The sequence below is a fragment of the Acanthisitta chloris genome, unplaced genomic scaffold, assembly GCF_000695815.1.
Source record: "Acanthisitta chloris isolate BGI_N310 unplaced genomic scaffold, ASM69581v1 scaffold19534, whole genome shotgun sequence".
In the NCBI taxonomy this organism is placed as follows: domain Eukaryota; kingdom Metazoa; phylum Chordata; class Aves; order Passeriformes; family Acanthisittidae; genus Acanthisitta; species Acanthisitta chloris.
Genome location: NW_008667858.1, coordinates 1,247 through 12,432, shown reverse-complemented (window position 1 = coordinate 12,432; position 11,186 = coordinate 1,247). Strand labels below are relative to the sequence as shown.

At 54.9% G+C, this 11,186-nt stretch overlaps 1 protein-coding gene across 1 annotated transcript in view; it reads left to right on the top strand.

Moving 5' to 3' along the window:
• Positions 1-10,814, top strand: part of LOC103800319 (electroneutral sodium bicarbonate exchanger 1-like) — a 12,324-nt gene extending 1,510 nt beyond the window's left edge. Inside the window, exons 4-23 of the mRNA XM_009072694.1 lie at positions 149-309; positions 834-1,022; positions 1,241-1,329; positions 1,429-1,586; positions 1,974-2,061; positions 2,441-2,587; positions 2,707-2,798; positions 3,275-3,449; positions 4,709-4,842; positions 5,640-5,885; positions 5,966-6,071; positions 6,516-6,677; positions 7,114-7,227; positions 7,656-7,817; positions 8,073-8,324; positions 8,842-8,910; positions 9,370-9,543; positions 9,643-9,780; positions 10,163-10,260; positions 10,727-10,814. Of these exons, the coding sequence (XP_009070942.1) occupies positions 149-309; positions 834-1,022; positions 1,241-1,329; positions 1,429-1,586; positions 1,974-2,061; positions 2,441-2,587; positions 2,707-2,798; positions 3,275-3,449; positions 4,709-4,842; positions 5,640-5,885; positions 5,966-6,071; positions 6,516-6,677; positions 7,114-7,227; positions 7,656-7,817; positions 8,073-8,324; positions 8,842-8,910; positions 9,370-9,543; positions 9,643-9,780; positions 10,163-10,260; positions 10,727-10,814 (2,842 nt within the window). The remainder of the gene's footprint in view (positions 1-148; positions 310-833; positions 1,023-1,240; positions 1,330-1,428; positions 1,587-1,973; positions 2,062-2,440; positions 2,588-2,706; positions 2,799-3,274; positions 3,450-4,708; positions 4,843-5,639; positions 5,886-5,965; positions 6,072-6,515; positions 6,678-7,113; positions 7,228-7,655; positions 7,818-8,072; positions 8,325-8,841; positions 8,911-9,369; positions 9,544-9,642; positions 9,781-10,162; positions 10,261-10,726) is intronic.
• The last annotated feature ends 372 nt before the right edge of the window (positions 10,815-11,186 follow it).

Genomic DNA, 11,186 nt, shown 5'->3' with positions numbered 1-11,186 from the left:
TGACCATGGTGGGAGAGGAGTTCCTCCTTTCTGGCTCCAAAGCTCTTCCAGCTGCAGGAACCTCCTCCTCCTCCCAACCCTTGGCTCCATCCCATGGATTCCAGGCTTGGAGGTGTTTCCTGCCAATGATCCTGCCCTGAATCTGCAGGTGGCTGAAGTTCGAGGAGGACGTGGAGGATGGTGGGGAGAGATGGAGCAAACCCTACGTGGCCACGTTGTCCTTGCACAGCCTCTTCGAGCTCCGGAGCTGCATCACCAATGGGAATGTGCTGCTGGATGTCAGCGCCAGCAGCATCGAGGACCTCGCAGGTGCTGGGGGGATGATCCAGGGGAAAATGGAAATATTCTGGGGCCAAAAGGGGAATATTCTGGGGGTAAAAAATGGGATATTCTGGGGCCAAAAGGGGAATATTCTGGGGCTAAAAAAGGGATATTCTGTTGCTAAAAAATGGGATATTCTGGGGCCAAAAGGGGAATATTCTGGGGCTAAAAAAGGGATATTCTGTTGCTAAAAAATGGGATATTCTGGGGCCAAATAAGGGAATAATCTGTGGTTAAAATAGGGAATATTCCATGGCCAAACAAGGGAATATTCTAGGACCTAAAAATGGGATATTCTGTGGCTAAAAACAGGATATTCTGGGGCTAAAAAGGGACTACTCTGTGGTTAAAATCAGGATCATTCTGTGGCCACGGAGGAGGATTTCAGGTTCTTTGACTCTCTACCCGAGAGCTGAAGCTCAGCCACCAAACTCCTCATTCCAAGCCCTTTCTACCCATTCGTTTGGCCTCAGCTCCCAAGATTTGGGTCCTCACTTCCCTCTGTCCCCTAGACCTGATCCTGGGCCAGCAGGAGCTGTGCCCAGAGTTCGAGGAGCGCACGAGGGCCAAGGTGAGGGAGGTGCTGCTCAAGAAGCATCACCACCAGAACGAGAAGAAGAGGAACAACCTCCTGCCCATCGTGCGTTCCTTTGCCGATGGCAGCAAGAAGCAGTTGGACCTGCACCTCCTCGACAAGCCAGGTCAGGACTGGGAGGGCTGGGCAACAGGGCAGAGGATGGAAGGGTTGGGCACCAAGTGAGGGTCAAGGAGGGTTGGGCATGAGTTGAGGGTCAGGTAGGGTTGGACACTGGGTGAAGGTTTCTGGAAGGCTTTGGCCGCATTTTTCTCCTCCTGGCAGAGCAGAAACACCCCAGTTCCTCCTCTCCCACCTTTCTGAGTGTCCTCCTCTCTCCCCCAGCCCAAACCCTCACCCCTCACCCTTCTCCCACCGCTGCCGAAGCCAAGAACGGGGTGAACCCCGAGCCCAGCGCCATGGACCTGAGCAAGGTGAGACCTTCCTTCCCCTCTGGCACCTGCTTAGCTCTTCCAAACTTACCTGGAGGTTGTTCTGAGCTTCATTTTTTTGGGGGGAATCACCTTGTCCAGGCTGAGCTGCACTTCATGAAGAAGATTCCCAGTGGAGCTGAAGCCTCCAATGTGTTGGTAGGAGAGTTGGAGTTCCTTCAGCAGCCCCTGGTGACCTTTGTGCGCCTGACTCCGGCCGTGCTGCTTCCAGGAATGACCGAGGTTCCCATCCCAACCAGGTCTGCAGGAGAAGGACCAAGTTTGGGCTTGAGAACACCCTGAAATCACCTCAAACTGCTCCACAAGTTTGAGGGGTCAAGATGAGTGGGAGCTGCATGTTCTCTCTGTGTTCCTCACCTTCCTCTTTCTCTGCTCCTTACCTGCCTCCTCCTCTACTCCTCACCTTCCTCCCCTTTTCACCTTCCTTCCTTTCCCTCTTGGGTCTTCCAAACCCATTGACCATTTTGAATGAAGTTGGTCCCAAAATGATGTTTGTGATGGTTTGGGGAAGTGATTCAACCCATGGAGGAGTTGAGGAACCTCCATGTCCACTTTGGAGCTCCCGGGGCTTTCCTTGGGTGCTCTTGGAGCAAGGACAGATCCTCACTTCGGTTTTCCTTACTCAGGTTCCTCTTTGTTTTGCTTGGACCAGGAGGAAAAGCTCATCAGTACCACGAGATTGGCAGGTCCATGGCTACTATCATGACTGATGAGGTGGGAAGAGAGGAGAGACATCTCTAGGTGGTTTGGGGGGTTCTTCACCTCTTCCTGGGGGCTGGAATAACTCCTGGGACTCATCCTGCTCCTCATCCTGCCCCCCAAGGTCCTCCACACATTGTCCCCAGTGGTGACACCATCCCATTGCCAGGAGCAGTAGAACTTCTCCTCTTTAAGACCATGAGGGACAGGAACCTCATGGAGGAGCTGATTACAAGGCCCACAATGCCCAAAGTTTTCCTTTTGGGTGGATTTTTCCTGCCACTTCCAGCAGGAGACTTGGGGAAAACCATCTCCCCTTGAGCCCAGAGCTAATTGCCCTGCTGAGAACCCTTGAGGTGGATTGTCCTCTCCCCTGGTGATCTCTTCTTGGCAGGTTTTCCACGATGTTGCCTACAAAGCCAAGAACAGGACTGACCTCGTGGCTGGAATCGACGAGTTCCTGGATCAGGTCACGGTTTTGCCCCCAGGAGAGTGGGATCCTTCCATCAGGATTGAGCCCCCCAAGAACGTCCCATCACAGGTGGGTCCTGAGGGAGAGGATGGACAGGGAAACATCCCAAATTCCTGCCGGTTCCATCCCGGCCCAGAGCGAGTTGGAGGTTCCAGGCAGGTGTTTGCAGCTGAGTTCCATGTGAGCAGGAGAAGAGGAAGATGCCAGGAGCTCTGGATGACAGTTCCTCACACAGCAAGCCGGAGAAGCACAGTGGTCCAGAGCTGGAGCGCACGGGCAGGTGGGACAACTCGGGGTCTGGGGTCGTTCTGCTCCTCACCTTCCCTTCCAGGAGGGTCTGGGCTTACCTGGGCTGGTGAAGGGACTCCACCTTCACACCTGGGGCACCAGGGATGGGGGGAGATGTGGATGGGTGGGAGATCTGGGGAGATGGGAGATGTGGATGGATGGGAGATGAGGAGAGGAGGGAGACCTGGGCAGGTGGGAATCTGGACAGGTGGGAGGACAGGAGGGAGACCTGGGCAGGAGGGAGATGAGGACGGGTGGGAGGGCTAGGGAGGTGGGAGATGTGGACAAATAGAAGGTGTGGGCAGGGGAAGACCTGGGCAGGTGGGACATGTGAGCAGACGAGAGTTGAGGACAGGTGAGATCTGAGGCACAGCACCACCATCCCCAGGAGTGTGACCACCTCCAGGTGCAGGTGTGTCCTGCGTGGAGTGCTCTTCCCGGGGAGCAGACACTTCTCCTCCCTCCCAGGCTCTTCGGGGGGTTGGTCCTGGACGTGAAGAGGAAAGTTCCTTGGTTCTGGAGCGACTTCCGGGATGGGCTGAGCCTGCAGTGTTTGGCCTCCTTCCTCTTCCTCTACTGTGCCTGCATGTCCCCGGTCATCACCTTCGGGGGGCTGCTGGGGGAGGCAACCCACGGCCACATCGTGAGCTCCTGGGGTCTGGGGGGGAAGGTCCTCCAGAATCAACCACCAGGGCTGGGGGATGTGTCTCTGTCCATGGTTCTGGGGTTGGGCACAGAGAGTTCCCTTCCAGCTCAACCCATCTCCAGCCAACTCAGTCCATCTCCAACCAACTCAGTCCATCTCCAACCAACTCAGTCCATCTCCAACCAACTCAGTCCATCTCAGTCCATCTCCAACCAACTCAGTCCATCTCCATCCAAGCCAAACCACTTCATATCCACCCCAACCCATCTCCATCAAACCCAAACCACTCCCTTTGACCCCAATCCATTCCCTTCCACCCCAAACCACTCACCCATCCCATTCCCTCCCCCCCAATCCATTCCCTCCCATTCCCTTCCCATCCAACCCATTCCCTCCCGCCCCATCCCATTCCCTTCCCATCCAACCCATTCCCTCCCGCCCCATCCCATTCCCTTCCCATCCAACCCATTCCCTCCCGCCCCATCCCATTCCCTTCCCATCCAACCCATTCCCTCCCGCCCCATCCCATTCCCTTCCCATCCAACCCATTCCCTCCCGCCCCATCCCATTCCCTTCCCATCCAACCCATTCCCTCCCGCCCCATCCCATTCCCTTCCCATCCAACCCATTCCCTCCCGCCCCATCCCATTCCCTTCCCATCCAACCCATTCCCTCCCGCCCCATCCCATTCCCTTCCCATCCAACCCATTCCCTCCCGCCCCATCCCATTCCCTTCCCATCCAACCCATTCCCTCCCGCCCCATCCCATTCCCTTCCCATCCAACCCATTCCCTCCCGCCCCATCCCATTCCCTTCCCATCCAACCCATTCCCTCCCGCCCCATCCCATTCCCTTCCCATCCAACCCATTCCCTCCCGCCCCATCCCATTCCCTTCCCATCCAACCCATTCCCTCCCGCCCCATCCCATTCCCTTCCCATCCAACCCATTCCCTCCCGCCCCATCCCATTCCCTTCCCATCCAACCCATTCCCTCCCGCCCCATCCCATTCCCTTCCCATCCAACCCATTCCCTCCTGCCCCATCCCATTCCCTTCCCATCCAACCTATTCCCTCTTGCCCTATCCCATTCCCTTCCCATCCAACCCATTCCCTTCCTCCCCATCCCATTCCCTCTCTTCCCACCCACCCCACGATTCTGTGACCTCTCCTTCCTGTGGTGATTCCCTTTGGGTTTTTGGGGTTCCTTTCATCCCTGACGATTCCTTCCCTCCTGCTGCCTCTGTCCCCATCCCAGAGTGCCATGGAGTCGCTGCTGGGAGCATCCATGACCGGAGTGGTGTATTCCCTCTTTGCTGGACAACCTCTCACCATCCTTGGCAGCACTGGACCTGTCCTCGTCTTCGAGAAGATCCTCTACAAGTTCTGCAAGTAAGATGTTCCTCCTCTACTTTTTTTTTCCTTGAGAAAATGTGGTTTTCTCCTAGTTTTTTTGAGGGAAAAATGTGTTTCTTCTCAGGGGGAGTTGGTAGATGGAGGTCATGTCTAGCATTGAATGTCCAAGAGCTCTTGGGTTTGGGGATATTTGGGGTTCAAATGAGGCAGTTGGAGGAGGAGAAGCCACAAGGCTGTGGAGGCTTCTAGGAAGAGGAGGATTTGGGATTGAGGGAGGATTCATTTTCCTCCTGAGGACAAAAACTGGGAACTATCTTACCCTGAATTTTGGTGGAAGTGGAAATTAGTGTGGCACAAACATCCACAGAGTTTTTTTGTGGGAATATCCTGAGTTTTGGTGACTTCCTGGAATGGTTTTCAGCCAAAATGTTTTGAGGTTTGAGGACTTCATTGGACAAGGAGGAGCTTTATTTTTCCCTGGATAATGTCTCTTCTCCATGGGGCTGTGGTGTCATGTCCCACCACATCTCCCCTCTCCTCTGGGTGGTCCCAGGTGGCAGTGGAACCATTTCTAACCTCTCTTGCACCAAGACCCTCAACCCTATCCCAGTTTTCCTGAGGATGCGCCATGGGAGGATGTCCCACCACATCTCCCCTCTCCTCTGGGTAGCTCCATGTGGCCTTTGTTGAGCTGCTGCTCCTCCATGAGCATCCCTGAGGCACATGGACACCTCCTCCACCACCCGCAACCTCCACACGCTCCCGATGAGAGGAAGACCTGACCCCAGAGCTCCTCAGCTCTTCCCACCTCGAGCTCTCCTGTGGTTTTCCAGGGAATACACCCTCTCCTATCTCTCCCTGAGGACCTGCATTGGGCTGTGGACAGCCTTCTTTTGCGTGGTGCTGGTGGCCACCGACGCCAGCAGCTTGGTGTGCTACATCACTCGCTTCACCGAGGAAGCCTTCGCCTCCCTCATCTGCATCATCTTCATCTACGAAGCTCTGGAGAAGCTGAGCCACCTGAGAGAGACCTACCCCATCCACATGCACAGCAAACTTGACCTCCTCACCATATACTAGTGGGTCTTCTCCTCCCAACCCACCTCAGGAGGTATCTCAGGGCTTCCTCTTCCCTCACTCCTGTTTTGTCTCCTGCCAGTTGTAAGTGTGAGGCACCAACTCATCCCAGCAACGAGACCTTGAGGTTCTGGCAGAGCAACAGGATCGACGTGGCTGGAATCCCCTGGGGGAACCTCACGGTGACTGTAAGTGCTCTGAGCCACAGGTTCCTCCTGGTGCCATGGCCGAGGGGCACCAGGGGCAGCCACAGGTGCCGAAGTCAGGTCCTGCAGGGGGTGGTGGATGTCCAACTGTGCTCTGAGGAGAACCTGCTGGTGTCTCATCAGGGGGTTTAATCTGCCTGGTGCTGGGAAGGAGAGTCCACCTGGTGTCCATCCCACCTGGTGTCCATCCCACCTGGTGTCCATCCCACCTGGTGTCCACCCTCATGGCTAAGAACTGTCCCCCTCCATCTGGTTATGAGACCATGATGAAGGTCAAGTGGCTGTTTTGATCCTTGTAGCAGTTGGAGGACTGAAGTTCACACCTGAAGGCAGTGGAACCAATTCTAACCTCTCCTACACCAAGACCCTCAACCCCCTCCCAGTGATCCCAGTTTTCCTTTGCGTCCTGACCCTCTGTTTCTCCAGGAATGTCGCTCCTTGCATGGAGAGTTCCAAGGACCTGCCTGTGGACACAATGGTCCCTACACACCCAATGTCCTCTTCTGGTGCTGCATCCTCTTCTTCTCCACCTTTATCCTGTCCAGCTTGTTGAAGAAGTTCAAAACCAGCCGGTACTTCCCAACCAGAGTAGGTAGAAGGTGGTGGTCAGTGGCACTTCCCATGCTCCTCTCCCAGAATTACAGCCCTGGAGCACTGGAGGGTTTGCCACCACTTGGGCAAGTTGGGAAAGGTTGACCTTGATGGTCAAGCTTAGACACATTGACCTTGGTGGCCAAGCTGGAAACATTGACCTTCATGGCCAAGTTGGCAATGTTGACCTTGATCAACTCTTCCACCATGACTTCTTTCCTTCCCCTTCTGTTCTCCATGTGCTCCAGTGGAAAGTTGATTCCCCTGAGGACTTACCACGGAAACATGGACTATTTTGCCCTTCTGAGGACCAAGTGATCCCTCAGTGCCTTATTCCCATTTTTTGACCCATTAAGGAGCCCAGATGTTGGGAATGGTCCCAAATTGTCCATCTCCTGCCTTGGTCTCCCTCAGCTTTGTTTTCTCCCCTCAGGTTCGAGCCACAGTGAGTGACTTTGCTGTTTTCCTCACCATCGTCATCATGGTGCTCATCGACCTGATGATTGGGATTCCTTCTCCCAAGCTCCATGTCCCTCATGTCTTCAAGGTACCATGTGCTGGTGCTGGTGGTGGTGCTGGTGCTGGTGGTGGTAGTGGTGGTGGGTGAGTTGTAGCACCTCAGGTGCCACCAGGGGATCTTGGGGCAGGACAGGGAGCAGAAATGGGGTGAGTGTCTCCTCTTCCACCTTCAAGGGCTTTGTTTCCTCCTGGAAATGGGAGGTCAGTCCCAAAACTAGACACTGGGAGAGAAGAGTCTGGAGCTGCTGAACTCCATGGGATGGAGTGACACCAGATCAGGGCTGGGAGGTGTTCTGACCCAGGTCTAGGAGATGCTCTGACCCAGGAGAACACCAAGCCAGGGTTGGGAGATGCTCTGCCCCAGGTGTAGGAGATGCTCTGGCCCAGAACTGGAGAGGAGCTCCAAGCCAGTGCGGTGTCTGTACTGGGAGCTGATGTCACCATGATGTGTTGCAGCCCACCAGAGATGACCGTGGGTGGCTGATCAACCCCATAGGCCCCAACCCTTGGTGGACAGTGTTGGCTGCTCTCATCCCAGCCCTGCTCTGCACCATCCTGATCTTCATGGACCAGCAGATCACAGCTGTGATTGTCAACAGGAAGGAGCACCGACTCAAGGTAAGGAGCTGCAAGAGGTCGCCGCGTCCCCACCCATTCCAAACACTTTGAGAAGGTTTGGAGTGTCTTCAGGCTGCGTGGCAGGAGGTTCTCCTGGAGTTCTGGTGGTGCAGGGAGGGGAGGACAACCTTTTGGAGCTGCAAACGACCCTTAGAGTACCTGGACCTGTCCATGGTGGTTCTGATGCTCTTGTTCCTTGTGGGGACCACCTGGACCTGTTCCTGGTGGCTCTGATGCTCCTCGTTCTCCTTGCAGAAGGGCTGTGGGTACCACCTGGACCTGTTCATGGTGGCCCTGATGTTGGGTGTGTGTTCCGTGATGGGCCTGCCGTGGTTCGTGGCCGCCACGGTGTTGTCCATCACCCACGTCAACAGCCTCAAGGTGGAGTCTGACTGCTCAGCCCCAGGAGAGCAGCCCAAGTTCTTGGGCATCCGGGAGCAGAGGGTCACTGGCCTCATGATCTTCGTGCTCATGGGCTGCTCTGTCTTCTTCACCTCTGTGCTCAAGGTAAGAGGCTTCAAAGCACCATCACCACCACCAAGTTTGTGGAGGGGAGGAGAGAGGAGTTCCTCCTCTCCAGGCATGAGGAGGTGGCTCCAAACCCTGAGGTGTGGGACAAGTTTCTAAGCCCTTCAGAGCTCACTTTGGTGCCCTCAAGCCAAGCATAGAAGGCAACTCCTTCTGTCAATCCTAGATGTTCCTCAGGTCCATCCATGGCTTGGGCTCCAGCAAAGCCCATTCAGACCATCCTATCCCACCTTCCCATGGTGGGACAAATCTCTAGACCATCCCATCCCACCATGTCATAGTGGGACAGACCTCCATCCCACCATCCCATGGTGGGAGAAGCCTTCAGACCCCACTTTGGTGCCCTCAAACCAAGCATAGAAGACATCTCCTTCAACCCCAAGTGTCCCTCAGGTCCACCCATGGCTTGGAAAGCTTTCTGGCAGTGGCTGGTGGAGAGGGATGGAGCATGGAGAAGACAATTAGGAGGTGTTAATTGCTGTGCCTGTCATTTCAGTTCATCCCCATGCCAGTGCTCTACGGCGTCTTCCTCTACATGGGAGTGTCCTCGCTCCGAGGGATCCAGGTACGCGTCTCCCATGGGATTTCTTCTCCTTGGGGGCAGTGGGAAGTGGAGAAAGAGGCTCTGAAAGCAGGAGATGATGATGTTGATCTGCCTGAGGGTAGGAAAGGTCTGCAGACCTGGAGAGACTCATCCATGAGCTGAGGACATTGCAGGAGGGTCAATGAGGCCAAGGGTTGGTCCTGCCCTTGAGGGGGGGGAAAGGTCTACAGACACCAGCACAGGTTGTCCAGGGAGGTGGTGGATGCCCCAGGGAGGTTTTGGATGCCCCAGGAAGAACCTGTAGACACCCCAGCCCTATCATGTCCATTCCAGTTGTCCCAAGCCTTGCCCAACCTCCTCTGACTGGAGATATCCCTGCACAGGGCAGGAGGTTGGCACTAGATGTTCTCCAAGCTCCATCCCAACCCTCAAACCTCTGTGCTGCTCTGAAGGTGTCCTGGTTTCTCCTTTCTCCCGCAGTTCTTTGACCGCCTGAAGCTGTTCTGGATGCCAACCAAGCACCAACCTGACTTCATCTACCTGCGCCATGTGCCCCTGCGCAAGGTGCACTTCTTCACCCTCATCCAGCTCCTCTGCCTCGTCCTGCTCTGGGCCATCAAGGCCTCCCGTGCTGCCATCATCTTCCCCATGATGGTGAGAGCTGCTGGTGGAATTTGGCCTTGGGAGCTTTGGCCAAGAGATTAGAACATCCACTTTGGCTTCATCTCGTCGTCTTTCTTCTTCCTCCTGAAGGTTTTGGCTCTCGTTTTTGTCCGGAGGGTGATGGATTTTTGTTTCTCTAAGAGAGAATTGAGTTTCCTGGATGATCTCATGCCAGAGAGCAAGAAGAAGAAGTTGGATGATGCCAAAAATGAAGCCAAAGAAGGAGAGGTAAGGTTGGTCAGGAGGGGCTGGAGGTCTCCCCTGGGCTGGGAGATTCCCTCAGCCTATCCCAGCTGAGAGGGAAATCATGGGATGGGTTGGGTGGGAAGGACCTGAGACCTCATTCAGTTCCATCTAGGGACAACATCCCACCAGCCCAGGTGGCCTCAAACTCCATCCAACCTGTCCCAGAACACTCCAGGGATGGAGCAGCACCAAATCCTCTGGGAAAGAGATGCTGAGGGGAGATCAGGAGTAGATCCAACAGATCCAAGAGCTTGGATGGTTTACCTGCTGCTAGAGCTAGAGGAGCCACAGGATGAGGAGGACAGGGCAGAATTCCATGTTTTTCTTGGCTTGTGGAGAAAGGATTTGCCTTATCCCTCTGCAGGAATCCCAGAAAATGATGGAAGCTGCAGCTGCCAACTCCGTCCAGCTCAAACTGGGGAAGAGCAGCAAGGTGGATGTCCCAAAGCAAAGCAGTGACAGGTAAAGCCTCTCCACATCCCAGAATTCCTGGCAGGATGAAATTCAAGGGGTTTGGGTCGATTTTTATCCACCTGAAGCTGCATTCCCACTCAGGGAAAAAAAATCACAGAGATGATCCATGCCAGAAGTGCCTTGGGAATTTGCTCCAGGATGGGAGAACAGCAAGAGCCTCCCACGGAGCTGTGTCTATGCCCATCCAGGGCTGATTCCCAGATTCCTCACACTTTATCCCCAAAACTTGACTCCTCCATGGTTTTATGACTTCCTGCTTCCAACTTGAGGGATCACAGGGATGATCCACACCAGGAGCAGCTTAGGATTCCCCAAATCCTCCTCAGCCCAACCCTCCTCATCCCCTGAGCTCTGGGTCTTCAAGAACTCCAGTTCCTCCGGCTGCAGCTACACTTGGAGGCCTCAGGTCCATCCTTGGGAATTCTCATGGAAAAAGAAAACATCTTTCTTCCAGGGCTGATCCCTCCGAGATCAACATTTCGGATGAGATGTCCAAAACTACCGTGTGGAAAACTCTCACCATGAACACAGAAACACTCTGAAGGTAGAGGGGAAAGAGGTGAGTGCTTGGAGAGCTCTTGGGAACCAAGGAACTTGGGGGTGGCACAGGTGGATACATGACCTGTGAGGTCATGGAAGGTCTAGGACACATGTACAACAAATCTCATCAAAGGTCTAGAGCACATGAGGAAGGGCTGAGGGAGTTGGGTCTGTTGAGCCTTGAGAAGAGGCTCAGGGGTGACCTCCTGGCTCTCCACAACTCTCCTGCCAGGGTTGGAGAGGGGTGGGAGGTGTCTCCCCTGCCATGGCTGCAGGGAGAGAACTACAGGGAATGGCCTTGGAATAGGGAATTGCCCATGGAGGTGGTGGAGTCACCACCCCTGGAGGTGTCTCAGAGGTGTCTGATGTGGCCC